The sequence below is a fragment of the Ixodes scapularis genome, unplaced genomic scaffold, assembly GCF_016920785.2.
Source record: "Ixodes scapularis isolate PalLabHiFi unplaced genomic scaffold, ASM1692078v2 PGA_scaffold1__304_contigs__length_218370807, whole genome shotgun sequence".
Classification (NCBI taxonomy): Eukaryota; Metazoa; Arthropoda; class Arachnida; order Ixodida; family Ixodidae; genus Ixodes; species Ixodes scapularis.
The window spans coordinates 180,804,334-180,823,018 of record NW_024609846.1 but is presented as its reverse complement, the minus strand read 5'-3'; the positions used below and the strand labels follow the sequence as shown (position 1 = coordinate 180,823,018).

At 43.3% G+C, this 18,685-nt stretch overlaps 1 protein-coding gene across 6 annotated transcripts in view; it reads right to left on the bottom strand.

Moving 5' to 3' along the window:
• Positions 1–18,685, bottom strand: part of LOC8038489 (NT-3 growth factor receptor) — a 279,306-nt gene that overhangs the window by 108,487 nt on the left and 152,134 nt on the right. For all 6 annotated transcript variants that reach the window (XM_029992180.3, XM_040220113.2, XM_040504500.1 and 3 more), the window contains exon 2: positions 594–668. In XM_029992180.3, the coding sequence (XP_029848040.1) occupies positions 594–668 (75 nt within the window). The remainder of the gene's footprint in view (positions 1–593; positions 669–18,685) is intronic.

Here is an 18,685-nt window from a genome sequence, read left to right as displayed (position 1 = left end):
CCAAGTACTCATCTTTACTTCCTTACACTCAGCTATCAATTTATGATGCCTAACTTCAAGGACAGGGTGCTCAATACATAATTGACAAAAAAGCGACTTCTGAAGTCCCTCACTGAAATGTTCTTGCGTTCAGCTTACTAGTCCGTGGTTATTTTAAAGGTAACGAAGCCGCCTTTTTAATTGCCAATTACATGACAGGGTTTTAGAGGCGAATAAGTAGGAAATTAAAGTCTTCTGCTCTGACCCATGTCAAACGTCAGAGCTAGCAGCAATACGCTTTGTTTTTGTTTTTTTAATATTAGTGAGGGTTTCAGGAATACTATTATTTGAACATCACGTAGTTTACGTGGTAACGTTCGGGTCGGGGTCGGAGACGTGGGGAGGCATTATCTTTCTGAAATGCTTGAATTTTTTGTGTCTCCATGTACCTCAGGAGAGACCTATTGCTCTCTTAGGCTTATGCGTTTATTAGAATGTCTTAATAACTGCTGTTTAATAGCTACAATTACTAAATATGTAAATACTATGTAGGTGAATCAATCAGTACGTCAATCCGTAAGTTCAGCGCTATAATAAAAGGAAAATACACTCACAAGGTCTTCAACTTCGGGTAAATCTGGAGTTGGGCTTCGTTGAGTTCGACGAAGTTCCTCTGGTTTTCGATGTTTCTGAAAAAAAAGAAACGAAAACGAATCACTTAGTATGTTTTTTTTCAACATAAACAACTGTTGACAGATGCTTAGTTTTGAAACACATCCTTAAGCGAACGGACGTGGTGTATATATTGGAAGCACGTATTTACTATATCTCTTATTATTAACACTTGCCGATTACATACGTAGTGAGCAGAATATCATTGATGTGTTAAGGGGAGATACGCCATTCTGAAGGGCATCTTGTTTCGTACGAGTGAAAAAAAAGAAAAGAAATTCAAACTTACGAGCGTGCTTCTTCGCTCAGGTTTGTGCCACTGAAACGCACTGAATATATGAATACCTATATATACATATCAATAACAATATCTCAATATATCAGTATTGACATTTTTCAATATATCTCCTTATCTCAGTAATACCACCCTCCGATTGAATTTAATTGACGATCTTGTCTGAGGTTCAATATTGGCACGTTTTGCATGCGTTTTTTTTCCTTCTCCTGACTTTATTATGGCCGGTATCACCCAATCACTAAGATCAATTTACTCGATATCTCAGTTCAAGTGGACGCAATAAGATGCGGTAATCTGAGCCTATTCAGTAGCTCCCGCCACCACTTGTTATATAGCTGTAGCCCTTAATAGGATACCAATGGCAAGGAGGTCCTTCTGTCGTCCCATTTCCAGCTCGAGCTTGCTGCCTCGGGTTCAAACCTCACGAGCTGCATCGGCGGCTCGTGAGGTTTGAGCGTGCACGCGCAGCAAGAGCACGACGATAGCCAACGAACGTGTACTGGATGATGGAAGAGACGCCCTGCCGTTTTTGCCCTGTCCGTGACAACAGTTAAAGCACGCAGAGCCGCCCTGCCAACGTCCGTGTCACCTCGAGCGCATCGCTAACACGTTGGCAGCGTCATGTTCTGTCATGTTAGTGGCAGGTCAGCATCTTGAGGCGAATCGGGGGACCCACTGATGGCAACGTAATCTTCAGGCTTTGTGTCGTAGGTGACACACTATGTACCAAAACAAAATGCTCAATCAGTATGTAGCGACTCACTGATATAGAGGAAGCCACCTGCATTTTGTTTTCCCAATTTTCAGGAAGAAGATAGAAAGAACAAATGCACGGAAACAGTTTCTTGATAATCACGGAACTGTATATCCAAGTTCTATCATAATGAAAAGAGAACATTCGTCTGCAGGGATGTCACGCAATGCAGGCAGAGAACGTCTAAAACTCTGTTTATCCACGTGTCTTGGTCCGAGTGTTATAAAAAAAATTGGTCACGTACCACTGGTTAGGCGGTCACCCGTAAGTGCAGCGCTCGCGCTCGGCTCTCGGATTATTTGCAACACCGATTTATATGCGCGGCACACCGTTTACATTACCAACACAAAAAAGCGCAAGGAAAAAAAAAAGTCCTTGGCCTCGGGGGTTTTATAGGTTTCCAAACGAGCTAGGGGTATGGCATTGGTACACTACTTGTTTTGACTAAAACGAGGTCCTCGCGAGCTATTTACTCTTCCGTCGCGCTGCTCGGTCAATTTCGAATTTGTACGTCGTTACTTACTTATCTCCGACGAGGGACCCGACTGACGTCGCCGTGATCGCGGGAAAGCAGGGTGCGGTGGTGAATGGAACACACGTTTTGAGAAGACGTGCGCACAGGCTCGAGCAAACGCAAACATGGAGGCGCGCACAAACTTGGCAGTGATCGAGCGGCTCACGAAAGAGTTGAAGAGAGGAGCACGTCCGAAACCCGGGCGAGCGAGCGTGCGTAATTATTTTGGCGACGGTGATGACCGACGCTTTCAAAGGTTGAAAATAAGTTGTGTTTACTTGTCCAATGACTGACGAGGGCCAGAGTAGGTTGGTTGCTCGGTCGGTTTGCCGTACTTGAATTGCTCTCGTGATTTATACACGTTGGCTGGTGTCTTCGTAGCACCAGGAAATCTTGAAACCAAATGGCGAGGGACGTCTTTCCCGGAGTCGAGTCCGTCTAATAAACTTTATTTGATTGGTGAATGAGCAATGCAATTCGCATAGCGCGTTGGTCAAAAATTGTTTCTACATGCGTGCGTCGTACACAAACAGACACACACACATATACATAAACAAATAAAACAAAAGTTACACACATCTCCAGCTGAAGTGACCCTTAAAGTATGTTTGAGGTGAACCACAGTGTATTTTAGTCTTGTGAATCCAATTTAACATACGTTTACCCTACAAAATTAATGAATGTAAAAAAAAAAAAAAAGTTGGGTTTGAGCGTTTTTTTTAGAAATTTCGGGTACCCAGCGCGTGGGCAAGCCCCTACCATTGCAAGCCTGCTAAATTATAGAGTATTCATACGAGAGCAGATTTCTGTGATATCTTAGAAGACGTCAAGGACCTACGTGCATAGCTCCACTAAGCGCTCCGGATTCGCGAGCATCGATGCATTTGGCCGCAAAGAAGGATGGCACTGTGAAGCAGCCAATATAGAAGTTAGACAAGGCCATATAACCATCGAACATATTTGTACGATAGCGTTTCTTGCACTCTGTAAAAAAAATATATATACAGTATATATGCATATATATATATTAGAAGACGAATTAGCATACTCTATAGTAAACAGACGAGCCAACAATGAGAGCAAAATGTAACAACGTAAAAATGTTGTTTACTGCACGTGGAAGTCCTGCGCAACGTGTGGAGGTGCTGAGATCTTTCGAGAAAAGTGCCTTGTAGTCTCTTACTTTGTCTTTTGATGTTTTCGGCGCTTTGTACTTTTTCATCTCGCGAGACGACGTCACGCTCCCTGTTAGATTTCTTCCCTGCCCTGAACCGGTGTCCAGAACGAGGGGCGTCACCTGCAGACTATGTTGAGGTCATCTTGAGGCAATAACGCCCTATAAATAAATAAATATACAAAAGAAATATGGATATTTGTCATTTTAGAGGTGAAATGAGGATGATCCAAGCGTTTTGTTTTCTTCTATCATATATAGAACCTTTACGATAAGGAAAGAGGGACATTTAAGACAAACAGACAAGACAGGCTTTCGTCGCGCTGGTCGGTCAATTTCGAATTTATAACCAACACGCTCAACCTTCTACACTATATAGAACCTCTTTATTTTTTTTTATGTGTGATGCTGCCCTTGCCTACTCTGTTTGCAAATATTTTAACTCCTCACGTAATACAATCTCATCATATCATCAGTTCAAAAACAAGCGCCAGTTGTTAAGATAAAAAAAGTGAAAGCCGTTTACCACTCCCTGTAACACCGAATTAGAGCGCAGCTCTTGAGGAGGAGGAGGGAAGGGTACTGGGGGGGTGAAGTGACCTGGGGGGGTCACGTGACCTTGGGGTGTCACGTGACGATGCCGATGATGTCATCAGTGACGTCACTGATGACGCCATCAGTGACGATGACGATGCGGACTCTGATGACATCATCAGCGATGATGACGATGACGATGCGGATGTCGGTGACGTCACTTATGACGTCATCCGTGATGATGACGATGACGATGCGGATGCCGGTGACGTCATCAGTGACGTGACTGATGACGTCATCAGTGATGATGACGATGACGATGCGGATGCCGGTGAGGTCATCAGTGACGTCACTGATGACGACATCAGTGATGTTGACGATAACGATGCGGATGCCGGTGACGTCATCAGTGACGATGACGTCATCGGGGAGGTCACGTGACCTCGGCGGGGAGGTCACGTGACCCTGGGGTGGTCACGTAACCTCTGGGGGTCACGTGACCCTGGGGGTGGTCATGTGACCTCGGGGGGGGCGGCCACGTGAACTCGGGGGGGGGGGGTCACGTGACCTCGGGGGAGGTCACGTGACCTCGGCGGGGAGGTCACGTGACCCTGGGGGTGGTCACGTGACCTCGGGGGTCACGTGACCTCTGGGGGTCACGTGACCTTGGGGTGACCTCTGGGGATCACGTGACCTTGGGATGACCTTGGTTACGCCGACGCCGACGCCGACGCCGACGCCGACGCCGCTCAAGCCGGGAACGGGCCCCTAAGAGCTGCGCTCTAAAAAAAGATAACAACAACATGAGATGCAGAGACGCACAAAGCGGGACATATATTAGACTGTAGGAAGAGAGGACATAGATAAGTCCAGTTAGTCAACGGGCCCCAGCAACAAAAACTCTACGCTGTAATGTTCAAATTTCAGCAGTTTGCGTCTTGTGCATGGGTCTTTCATCCTGACCCGCTGACTATCGTCGTAATGAGACGAATATAATTATCCCCTTTACATATTACCGACCCATAACCATTGCTCCCTCCTATACCATAAGTGCTAGATGAGAAAGAAAAGAAAAACAAATTCTAGCGAAGAAGAAATGGCGAATCCACTAAAGAAAACTCTCGGTTAGTTTCCCGAAATGCATCCGCCCACCAAGCCAGGGGCCGTATATGGCTCCTCACAGTTGGCTAGATGCATTAGGAGTCTCAGCAAATTATTTTAGAGTGCGGTCTAAAAAAATGAGGTGAGACTACTTTCCCGCATTGCACTTGGGAAAGCCGGTCGCTTCAGTCTACGGTGGAGCTCGGCGAAAGACGAGGATGGAAGTGCATTTCGACCTTAAAAGACAGACTGCGCCACGGTGGACATATATGTGAACGACAACAGTCTCATTGTATATTAAAAAGAAGTTTCCAAATAAACTACCTTAGGCTCCTAGAACACCGAAAAGAAAATATAGATTCAAACAAAAGTCTACATCTATGGATACGTCGTCTTTTCACATACATGTCGAGGAGACAGGAGAAGGATCCGCGAGGAAATGCGCTTTGTATGCTGTTGTGTAGAGCCAGGCGCCATCTCTGGTAGTCGAAGTAAGATACGGTGAATTGTTTTTTTAGACAGTGATGACGCAGCTTTTATTGAAATGGCAAGCTGAGCTTTGTCTTCGCTGTAAAAGGGGAATTTATTGACCAATGACTGCAAGCGAGGTTTTAAAATGCGTCGGACAGTAGTTTTCGTAAAGAGTAACACCAATTCAGGCCCTGTTTAAATTCAAACTACACTCTTAAAAAAGCCTGTGCTGCTACTTTCCCGCACAGCACTCGGAGAGCGAATTACCGCAACTTACGGAGTCAGCTCAGCGAATGACGATGACGAAACATATGTTTAGACCAAAAAACGTACTCTGAGTTGTGACATTAACCAATGACAGCGTGACGTTTTGCATTGCTTAATGTCACAACTCAGGCTGAGATTTGTTGTCTAAACATGTGTTTCGGCATCGTCATTCGCATAGCTGCCCCCGTAGGTTGCGGTGATTGGCTCTCCTAGTGTTGTGCGGGAAAGTAGCCGCACTGGCTTTTTTTAGAGTGTAGCAAAAGTTAACATTTTGTTGCAGTTTCTTGACCAAGCATGACTAGTTTTGGGTGGGTGCCGATGGATGATGGAGGAATTTTAGTCTTTTTATGTTTTTTTAAAGATTTTATGATGTGTATCTTATTTCTTCCTATCCTTTTTTGTGTTGTTGCCGGTAATATATACCCAGCTGCAGCGGAAATAAAGTGCAGTTGTAAGTGGAGCGGTGTCTGTGTCTCCTTCTTGTTTGTCCGTCGTCATGTCGCGCTTTTAAATCAATAACATTTTGTAGGCGGCGAGTTTGTGGTGGCAGTTACACTATAAAAAAGCCCGTGCGCCTACTTTCCCGCACAACACTTGGAGAGTGTGCGGGAAAGTGCAGCTCAGACTGTGTCTTTTTGGTCTAAACATATGTTTCGTCATTGTCATTCGCTGAGCTGCCACCGTAAGTTGCGGTGATTGGCGCTCCGAGTGGTGTGCGGGAAAGTAGACGCACGGACTTTTTTATTTTAGAGTGATAGCGAACGCTACAGTGAAGCATTTGCTTATGCTGCTCCTCTGTGCCACACGTCAGCAGGTTTTCTTCTTATTTGCTAGATTGACTCCAAACTGCAACCGCTCTGTTTTAGTGGCCAAAACCTTCTCCCTACTGTCTAGTTCTGGCCTGCGCAGTTTAAATAATTTGGAGACTACAGATTACGTGCACAATATTCATATAATTCTTGAGGCGTTGTAAAAATTTATAATTTCTAAAATATTACGCGGAAATGTGCGAAAATTGAGAAAATGTTCGTGAGTATTACATATAATCTTATCTACGCAAGACTCGCATAAACAATGACGAGGGGAATTAAAAAACAAGGGGGAAAGAGAGGGTGTATTAAAATATTTGTGAGCTCAGACGGATTTAGCAGAGGGAGAAGAAGGGGAGGGGGGGAGGGAGGGGGGGAGTTGGAATCAGGATACATTACAATAAAAATGTGTTAAGAAGATTGGCTGAACGGGTGGGACATTCGGCAAGCTCGATCTCATGACGGAAATCCAGGGCCGGCGCGGAATATGACCTATACTTGCCGCCAGTCTCAGATAGGAAATAAAAAACAAGTTGTTGTCGCCATCTATTTTTATGGTAACCGGAACTAGGGTTTTTACTGCGGTGTCGTACTCTCAACATACTGGGAGCATGTGGGCGATGTCTCCTGGTCGTCTCAAGCGGTGCTGCCTGTGCTGTTCACCCAGCTGCTGTTGCCGTGGCGATGCGACGCTATTCTCGTAAAGGCGATACTCGATCAAAGTCGCTGGAGTAGCGTCGCATCAGCTGTGGTCAGCTTTGTAGCAAAAGCTGTAGCTTGAGAACGACCCTGCGCCATAGGCAAGTCTGAATGTTGGCTTATTATACACTCTTAGAGCAAAACGAGTAAAAAGGTAACAAAAAGTTACACTTCCAGGAAAAAAGGTGTATTCTTACACCCTTTGTCCCATATGAGACACCCCGAAACTTCCGTTCTATGTACAGAGCACTGACGTCGATCTGATGGTACTAACTTTTACCAGAGGCTTGATAGCCGTGAGGTAGAATTTATTAAAGTAGCTAATGTACGTTTTACTGACTACAAAAATAATCGGGGTTTTCTTGGCTCTACTGCAATACCTCAGTGTTTTCTTTCTGTGGTCTTTAATGCGTACTTTAGCTATTTATTCAGTTATATCGCACCGTTATCAAGCCCCTCGTAAAATTTAGGGCCGTCAGTTCGACTCTAGTGCGCTGTACGTCTAACTTAAGTTTTGGGGTGCATTATATGGGGCAAAAGGGTGTAAGGTGATACTCTTTTTTAAGTGTAGAGACTGCAGCAGTTACTACCTTTTTCAGACAGTTACTATATTTACCACCTATTTACTATATCAAACGCTCGATAGGTAATAAAAAGTTAGTAAATGTAGCAGTTACTACCCCTTTACTAGCTATTTATTATTTCAAACACGCGACAGGTAGTAACTGCAGTTGCTATGCTGGTAAGCGAGAACATGGCTGCTGGAAGCCCATGGGAACGCTGTTTTATAGACTGTCGCAAATAATTACGGTATATACCGTAGCATCTTAGTAAGAGATACCTTCCTTGGAATGTCTAGTAACAATATTGGAGAATAATATTGGTGCTAAAGCAACGCCATATTTGTAACTGCGTTCACAGACGATGTGGTCACTGACCAGCCGACTTCTTTCAAATGATCAGTATAAAAAACGCATGCGTAGACAGCGGGGGCAGTGTTCGGGTTAGCGTGTCGTCGCGTGTGTGTTGTGAGTGTATGTCATCTGTGTCCTAATTTATTGTATTCGTTAAATGTGTAATACGCGTGAAAATGCGCGTGTAAATATCGTAGAAGAAAAATATATCCCAGCGATAATGTTTTGACAGTTTTGAATTTGACGTCGGCTAACGCCACCTGGGTCTTGTGAGAGTGCCAGTAACAAGCTAAAGGTAGTGAAAGATACTAGGTTGTTTAATAAACGGTAATAGCTTCTGGACATAGTAAAGGTTACTAGGTTAAATGTTACTCCCTACGCTTACTATGTACCTAGTAGCGTATGTGACAAGCAGTTACTAGTTTTTACCTACTAAATACTAGCTGTTTTTTTTTCTTCTTTTCAGAGTGTATTGTGTGCGACCGGAAGTAACTCAAGGAGTGCCCGAGGCTTTGCTTAGGCAATTATGCTAATGCCTGTCATGAGCGTCTTTTACCATAATTCTATAGTGCCTTCATTGTTGAACAGTTCTTAGTTCCCCCACAAAAAGATGCCCACGTTGACCCCTATATATGTCTCAAGAGGGCCAACCAGTTCAGCACCACAAAGTACGAAAACCAGCGGTAACTTACAACGCGACCATGACCACGTTCCAACTCACCCAAAAAACAATGAACGAAATATGAAAGACGTTTACAAATCTCTGTAATGCGAACCTCGAGCGCAGCTCTTGAGGAGGAAGAATGGAGGGTACGGAGGGGAGCGTATGCCCTTCCTCCTTCTTCGCACCCTCCTCTCCCCTCCTCCTCCTCTCCTCCTGCTCCTTTCCTCCTCTTCCTTTTTTCTCTCTCTCCTCCTCCTCTCCTCCTTCTCCGCTGACCAAAGGTTCGCAGATTGCACCTTGGATCAGCGGGGAAATGACATCACGTGACAGGAAGTCATGTTACGTTTATTTTTCCCGCTTAGTGCAGCGGGGAAAATGACGTCGCATGACTTTGTGCCCCGTTACCCATAAACAAATTAAGTTTCTCCGCTAGATTTAGCGAGAAAATTGACGTCACGTGACCTCAACACCAATTCAATTTACCGCTAAATTTAGCGGGGCGTTTAGGCCGACGGCGACGGCGACGCTGTGAAAAGGTGAAACGGGCGCCTAAGAGCTGCGCTCTAAAAAGGTGAAAAAGCGAGAAAGAAGGCAGTGAAAGAAGTAGGTGGGGAGATTTGTTTTCGCTTTTAAGCCTTAAACCATCAGGCAGAATCGCAGCATTTCTGGTAAGAGTGTGCGAATAACGGCTCAAATCACAACACGTTGTATCACTCGTAGCCTGCACAGGGAAACATGTAGTCCACGATACGCTTGCACTCTGCATTGTTGAAGTTAGGGATGACACTGCGCTTTCTTTATTGAAACCACATTCGCGCACCCCAAATTTGTGTCAAATATCCCAATGCGTCGCAATGTGTAGGCCTATTTAATGCGCAATGCCCAGTTTAAATGACGCTTACAACGCAGAAAATGTCCGACGGCAAGTACCAAAGTATCTCCGCTGACAAATTACAAAACAGAGTAGTTTGGTGACCCGTGCTATTTTTTGCAAAAGGATTTCTTCACAAATATATTTCGTTCGCGCGAGCTCGAGGCGCGAAATCGTAAACAAAATTATCAGCTTTGAGTGAGTGCTCATCTGTCGTGCGTGTTTTCTATTGTTCCTTTTGTTTTGCGCGCTCGGTTTTATAATGAATTCGCACAAACTGACTCAGCTTTCAACACCCCTGACGCTAATGAGGTTTTTTTTCTTTTTTTATCCGGGAGCACTGTTAGATGGCAGTCGCTCTAGTTGTTGGAAGTCCTAATAAATTTGTCAAGGACACTGCTCAGACACAAAAAAGAAAGTCCTGCATTCATATACATCCCGTGTCGCATAATTTTGGAAAGCTATTGAAGCGCGTGAAGGATGGTTAACAGATCGGTCTGCTATAGGTAAAACATGAACTGCACTTTGACGCCAATTGAGCACGAGAAGCGTGACCCTCTTAAACTATGACTAAAATAGATGCAGAAAACCGACTCGATTTATTTTGTTATTTGAATCGGAAGGCGCCTGTGAGCTCTATAATAAATTATAATCGCGGTGACTATTCAAGGGTGTTTGCTATTACAGTAAGGCAACTCGACGTGAGTACCAACTGTTCACAAAGAAAAAGGCCGAAGTTGAAACGCGTAGTGCTCTTTCTCTTAACATTGTTTTTTTTCGTTCTCTTTGATGAACACTAAAAATGAACCCTCCACAATTACGAATTACCGCCGAAAGGAACCCAAAATAAACAAAACCTACTATTAAATTTTTCCCTCAAAAGCAGACACGCTAATTCGGGTTGCATGTAGTGTACTAAACTGTCTGATTATTTAATGAGACGTTCACGTTTCGTTGAATAGCGCGGCAGTTTGAACACGCGAAAACATAATCGAAAGTAGACGCACTTTGTCTAAGGGTGGTAAGGACGGAATATTAATAAAATATTAGCGGCAATCGTTCAAAGCCAGTGAGCGAATGCGAACGGCAGCTGTTTCCGAACTACCGCGGTAGTAACTTACCTTAAATGCAGTATATTCATTGTGACCACTCTTATCGGTTGTGTTTTAAAAACCTTTCCCAGCTGGCAATTTAAAAACAAAAAACAGCCGAATTAAGTTTTGAAGCCTCCTTCATTAGGCAACAGAAAACTCTGCACTCTATAAAAAGTCTGTGCGTGTACTTTCACGCACAACACTCGGCGAACCAACCAGCGCAACTTACGGAGGCAGCTCGGCGAATGACGATGCCGAAACATATGTTTAGACCAAAACCACAGACTGAGTTGTGACATTAAACAATGCAAGCATGACGTTTTGCATCGCTTAATGTCACAAGACAGATTGGGTTATTTGGTCTAAACATATGTTTCGGCAACGTCATTTGCTGAGCTGCCTCCGTAAGTTGCGGTGATTGGCTCTCCCAGTGGTGTGCGTGAAAGTAGACGCACAGACTTTTTTTAGAGTGTGGATAGAAGCGCCGAAGGACAAGGACAAAGTGAAGAAGGTAACGACAACACGGAGCACACTCGCAACTGAAAGTTTATTCGAAAACACATCGACTGAAATAACGGAATCAATCAACATGAATTCCAGACGCCCCACTCTCTCTCTCTCTAAAAATAACACTTCCTTGTCTAACAGTGACACAGAATAGTATTTTCTGATCTAACGTTTCATTATCTAAAACTAACATTTCCTTATTTAACAGAGTTATCTAGCCCTGTTAGATAAGGAAATGCTATTTTTAGAGAGACAGAACGTGGGTCGTTTCAAAGTGACGTGGTCTTGTTAAGGCATTTATAGTTAGTGCGTTTTCTGTTGAACTGATTGTGGCGAGTGCGCTCCGTGTTGTCGTTACCTCCTTCACTTTGTCCCTGCCCTTCGGCGCTTCTATTCTGTCATGAACAACCTAGTCCAACTGAAATTTTTGTTGCAGCACAAAACACATTCGCGCCAAGCGCAATTCTTTTCAACTCCCGCTGGAACGACAGTTCCGACAGTGGTGAGATGCGTCTTAACCGAATGTGTTGCGCTCAAATGTGTCTCACTCGCCCTTCACTCGAATCTAGGAATGTTGTTCATGTATGACTAGAGTCACTGACGGTTTCAAGAGCGCAGGGAGTGGCGAGTCCCTAGAATCTTATTATCGCCCCGCGGCCATTGAGACTGCGTCATTAGGCGATAAGATAGCCTTAAAACCAACCAGGAACAGGGTGTAAGCTAGGCAGGCGGGGAAACGAGAGCCGATTGGGCGACCCAATTGTGTCCACCACGCAAAGAAAAAATATATCCTCATTATTTTGTACGCAACACGACCCACTGGCAATTTATTTCGTAAACTGCGCACGAACAACAGAAAATTAAGGGAGCGAACTAATAAAATATATAATATATAATATAAGGTTCTGTTTTCCACGCAGTTTTACGTATAATTACGAGCTAGAATAATCAAGGGCTGCGCGCAACGCGACCAAATAAATGCGTGGAACCGGCATGGGCACTTTAAAAGAAGCCTGTGCGTCTGCTTTCCCGCATAACATTCGGAGAGCCAATCACCGCAACTTATGGAGGCAGCTCAGCGAATGACAATGCCGAAACATATGTTTAGACCAAAAAACGCAGTCTGAGTTGTGACAGTAAGCAATGCAAGCGTGACGTTTTGCATTGCTTAATGTCACAACTCAGACTCCGTTTTTCTGGTCTAAACTTAGAAGCGTCTGAACTATGACTTTCACTTAAAGACAAAATTTGTGAGCTCAGACAGCGTTTCGTTTCATCAAGGATACTATCAACAAGAGAGGGTCGAAGTAAACCGTGGTTTTCAAGATCACTGCTGAGCCTCACACAGGAACGACAAAGATTTAATTGTAATTGCTGCATAACGGCGACACTTGTAAATTGTGAATAATTAAAAAAAAGTTGCATGTCAATTAAAAAAAATCCGTTCGCATAACTGAAGATACGTTTACCGATTCCATTGGGTCGCTACTAAGACAACCCGAAAGAATTTTGGAAACATGTAAGAAGAAATGGAAAAGATGTCATGGCCATTCCGCCGCTCACTTCCAGTGATATTGTCGTCCATAATAACATCGCTAAAGCAGAAACATTTAATCAGTACTTTTAGTTCTCTTTTCACTATCGTAATACCAAGTGACGACGGGTATAGACGGGCGGTCTGAGAAGGGATAGATGATATGGATACTATTGTAATCAGTGAACGTGGAATTGAATCACTATTGCAGTGACTGAATACTTCTAGAACAGGCGGTCCTGACGGTTGACCAAACCACATTTTTTAAACTCTGTGCGCGATCGCTATCACCTTTTCTAAAAATATTTTTAATAAATCACTGAACGAAGCTTGCCTCCCAGACGAGTGGAAAAATGCTACAGTCATTCCAATTCACAAATCTGGTCCGCGTTCCGCGTAGTGACGTCGCAAATTACCGCCCAATATTGCTAACGTGTGTTGCGTGTAAAGTCCTAGAGCACCTTTTGTATACGAGTACCGAGAGCACATGAATAGGCATTGTTTATATAATCCCCGTCAGCATGGTTTCAGGAGAGGACTATCTGGTGTAACACAACTAAGCGAATTTACCCATTACCTGGCCTATGCTTTTTTTTTAGATTTTAGGAAAGCTTTTGATACGGTACCGCACTCCTTACTATTTAGGAAACTGAATAGCTACAAAATTAATCCGCAAGTAGTCTCTTGGATCGCCGAGTATCTGAGGCAACGAAGCCAGTTTGTCGTTGTAAGTGGCTCACAGTCGTCTACCGTGAGAGTCGCATCTGGTGTACGGCAGGGATCAGTCCTGGGGCCACTTCTGTTTTTGTTGTACATTAATGATATCACCGAAGGAGTAGTGCCGCAGATAAGACTGTTCGCAGATGACTGCGTTTTACGTGGGGCCATCGCTTATGTTGAGGATGCTAATATCATACAGCGGGATCTTAACCGCATTAACCAGTGATGCCTCAAATGGCGTATGCAGTTAAATTTAGGGAAAACTGTTTTTATGTCATTCACAAGGAAAAAACAAAACCCGTATTCTGCTTCTTATGTCATGAATAACAATATTTTATCAAGAGTGTTAGACTGTAAATATTTGCAGGTAAATTACACGTCTGACTAAAAATGGCATACCACGTTGATTACGTAGTGGCCAAGGCTGGTAAAACGTTAGGGTTACTCCATCGTAAGGCTAAAAGCTTCGAAGTTATTTGACAATGAACAAAAAGTAGGCCGACACGTAAAACGTTTCTCCAAACTAGATTTTGATGCCGTATATCTAGAGGTTTGAGGAGAGATGTGAAAAGTTTTCCAGACCCAAGCTTGAAAACTTTCCAGGTTTCATCTAAAAGGAAGTCGGTCATATCGAAAACCATAAAAGGAAGCGAACACAATTTTGCAAGTTGGTTCGACTTAGCGGTTATGAAAATCCCCTCGTCGTCTTCTCGACGTCCCGAAGGGTAAATTTAATGTTTCGCAACTAAGCAATCTGCATTTTTGTGTCCTTTCTATGAAGAAACTTTTTCCGACCGAAGCGTCGTTGATTATAGATGGAAATGATAAATTTTCTGATATTCTATCCTCAAAATTCTATATTTCTTAATACACGTAAAGGCATGTTCTAATTTTGTTGTTGTCGTTGTTGTTGCATCCCTTTCAGATTTGGAATACTACGTATCAAAAATTTTGCTTAGGATTATAGAAGATGAACATCTATGTTAGAGATCAATATGTTGTTTAAAACGTTTGCATAATGTAACATCTACGACCTTTTTTTTGCTTTTCTTTTTCTTTTTAAGTCTAACTTTTCGTCTCAAAATCCATTAGCCAAACGGCACAATTATCCCAGGTTAACTTGTTGGTCTACATTATCAGTTTTTAATTTTTTTCTTTGGCGTAGAGGCGTCAAGAGTGACAATATTTTTTTTTAAAAGAAATAAAATGAAATAAAACGAACTTTTTTTCTGAAAAGGTGACCGTGCACGTACTTTTGCGCAGAGCAGACGGCGAGTGGATCAGTGTAGGCAGAGAGCGGTGGGCAAATAACGGGGAAAAACAGAAGTTTAGAAAGGAAAAATAAGCATATTTTCACTTTTACATGCTCTCACAAAATGCGAAAACGGTATTTGCGCATGGCCGTGTGCATGCAAAACGTACTGCTCTGTGAAAATATTTTTTTTTTGTGCAGCAGGCACCTGGCCTGGCAGTGCAGAAACACTAATTATAAGAATATCGTTCGCGTATTTTTTTTTTTTTTTTGCATCGCAAGCCATTTGCCTGCTGTACGAGTGGACACTTCAGCGCACTCCCGCTCTTCACACGTTTTTTTTTAAATATACCTAAAAGTGTATTCTTTACTGGTTTTCGACTACGTTCAGCAAATATGTAATTCGAACAATACGATTTTTTTATTAACAAAGGAGTTCACCAGTGAAGTTTTAAATTAATTATGAGCTAATTAGTAAGTTTCGTACAATGCTTGATATCCGCCATGTTTGTCAGTTTGTCCCCGAAAAGTCTTTTTTTTAATTTTATTCTCAACGACTCTATCATTAAGATTTCTTGAGTCTTTGCTTAAATACCCGGTGCTTTTACAGATGTCTCAAATGTGTCCTTTATGTAGGTTATTATACTTTTTTTTATACTTTATAGTATTGTAGCTACACAACAATCATTTGTCAAATATTTTCAGTGATAGCCTGTCATTTCCTTCCTTTTCTTTTTGCAGAGGAACTCTTTTCCAAAACTGAAACAAGTTTCAGACACTGACAGTCACACAAGTATTACCCATCCGACTTCGTTTCAGTGTGCATTATATATATATTTTTTTTTTGCGTTTGTAATTTTTTTTTCCACGAACAGTTCGCTTTATTCCCGGTATCATTTATATTAAACCAAAGGAAAGTCCGATTATCGCATCGCGCCTGTTAGACAGCGAGAAAAAACAAAACAAAACAAACGAGAGCACAACTAAGCTTTCAGACTAATATTGGGACAACGCCACAATACCGACGACGGCTACTCGGTATTTTATGGTTTCGCCGTCCTTCGTCTCCGGCTCGGAAGCCCGGTCGCTCCGACGGTTGCCGCTTGCGTTGGCGTCCCGTCGGCGCCTGCGCAGGAAACCCGTAAGCCTCCGCCTCCCACAGCCCCCCTGACTGTCCGGTCCGAGATGCCGCCTCCACCTCCGTCGTCGTCGCCGTACGAGTTTTCCAAGACATTAGGCCCCAAAAACGACAGACCGACGGAGCGTCCGGCGATTCGGGTTGCGACGGCATTTGCTTGGGATATACTCGGCTCTGGAACTCTCACTTTGCATTGCTTTTCTTTTTTTTTTTCTTCCCCCGTAGTCCGCTTTATCGGAGCGGTCCGTTCGGTGTGTGCCTACGGATTACGAATATCTTCCGTCGCGTTGCGTTTTCTCGTTATTTATTTGCTCGCTTAGGTCTGATTGTTGCACCTTTTATGGTTTCGCCCCGTCCCGTTTTCTGTCCAAGGCCAGACACGGCTCATAGAAGAGGATGGTAATCTATAGCCTTAGCCTGTTGCACCCAGTTTATCCACGTCTCGCAACCGCAACAGATGAATGCACAGAGCGGCATGACATCTATTATCCTTCTGTGCTTATTTTTTTTTATCGCTGTTGGGCGTTGCATTTTACGTTCAATAGAATTTCACACATGTAATGCAGCCGAACCGTTAAGTGAAAGCAACAGCCAGCAAACGTAAGAGAGATGAATGAGAAAGAGTGAGAGAGAGAGAGAAAGAAAGGGGTTGCAAAATATACCAATTAAAACTTCCACCGCTCGTCTGTCTGTTTATTTATACCATACAAAATAAGATCTCATTCAAGAGACTTCGAAGTGGGCTTTCTTAATATTTGGGGGGTACGTTTGTGGAAAACATAATCAGTGACAAATTGAGACCCGCCTAATTATCTCTTCGCAATCTTCGGTACGTGGCGGATATAGCCCTATCTTAGCTCGTAAGCGTCTATAGTCGATCAACACTAAATACCACTAACCAGTTGTCAATCTCGAAGATACTATAATTCGAAAACCTTCGAAACTGCAGCATAAAAATACCCAGAAACAAATCGCAAAGCGACGAATACCGTCTTTATTTGCCACACATCATTCTTGATATGCCGGTGGGACCATAGACATATGAACTGTTCAACAAAAAAGAAACAAAAAAAGAAAGAAAGAAATTGAGGTAGTTTTATGCAGAAACTTACTTCGGCAAGAACGTAGAGCTATGCAAGGTGTCGCCGAGAAAAGAGAACCATGTTTCTCAGCCCGGGTGAATAAATGATGCATTGCAGACCGCTTAAACTCCGTAAGAATGTGACGCTTGCGCTTGGAATAGAACGCGAAATTTTGAGAACATGATGTTACAGCTGGTTCAAAAAATAACTGAGAAAAACGAAATTTCTCTATGAGTCAACATCCACTTAAGCCTAATATTACGAAAACGATAAATAACATTGTAAACGCCTGTAGCATCTTCTTAAAAAAAAAAAAAAAACTTGTTTTCACGAAATAAAACAATATTTTATTTTTTGCAGAAAACTTTTTTTCACTGACAGAAATCCCACAAGCGCTCTGAACGTCAGTCCCTGTTTTGACAATATTAGGCTTAGGTGGACGTCGGCCCAGAGATAAATTTTGTTTTTCTCAATTATCTTTTGCTCCAGGTAACGTCATGTTTTCAAACTTTCGCTTCTATCTCAACCGTTAGCGTCACATTCCCAAGGAATTCGAGCTTTCTTCGATGCATAGCTTTATTACCCGTGCCGAAAGACACAGTGCTCTTTTCTTGGGAACTCCCTCACTCTCAGAAATAAGGGGTGTAGTAGGTAGTTACACCCCTTGTCCCATATACAACACCTCAAAAACTACACTTCGACGTTCAGGCCACTGACACTACCAAGTTTCACGGGCGGCTTGGTAGCCGACTGATACAACTTATTAAAATAGCTAACGTGGTCATTAAGGTCTACAAGAAAACACTCAAGGTTTCGTTCGCCCTGCTGGAAAACATCAGGGTTTCTTTTTTTCTTCTCTGTGATACGTAAATTAGATTTATTAAGTTACATCACGCAGCTATCAAGGCGCTCGTAAAAGTTGGTATCGTCAATTCGACGTCACTGAACTGAACGTCAAAATGTAGATTTGGGATGTTATATATAGCACACGAGGTGTAAGTAATACGCCCCCTGTTTGTAAAAGTGCTGTATGGACCGGTTCGCGAGCGAATTTGTCACGTATTTTTTGTCACGTCTATAACGAGAAGACCAGGATCACCTAGCCACCTCTACAGTGACCGACATCATGAAAGAAGAAGGGTGGGGTTCATCGCTTTAACTCCCCTGGCTTCGTGATTCGGCCTTTGGCTTTCTTGTCGTCTAATTCTACAACCTCATAGGCTGTGAATCGATAATGAGATGCACGGGAATGGCCAGGCCCTTCGTTTCTTCAGCTATCGGTGCCTAAAGCACTGACTAGAGGAGATCAGTCGCCATCAAACCTCCACTCCCGAGTTTTCTGATCCGTTTATGTCACACCCTATTGGCAACTCGAGCAAAATGGACGGCACCCATCGGCTATAAGAGAAAGCTGTGGCGGCAGCTTAACTCGCCAGCCTTCTCGAGCGAATTAGATTTTCACAGCGCTTGGCGGTCCGAAGACAAAGCCGTGAAAAGTAGGGGAAAAAAACATGCGATGAAAACCGCCAATGTTTAACCGAGGTGAGATAAGCTTTGGTCAACGTAACTAGTTTAGCTCAGTTACGGAACGGCCCATAGACGCTGCTTGCAGGAACAGTACCCCCCGCCTCACCTAC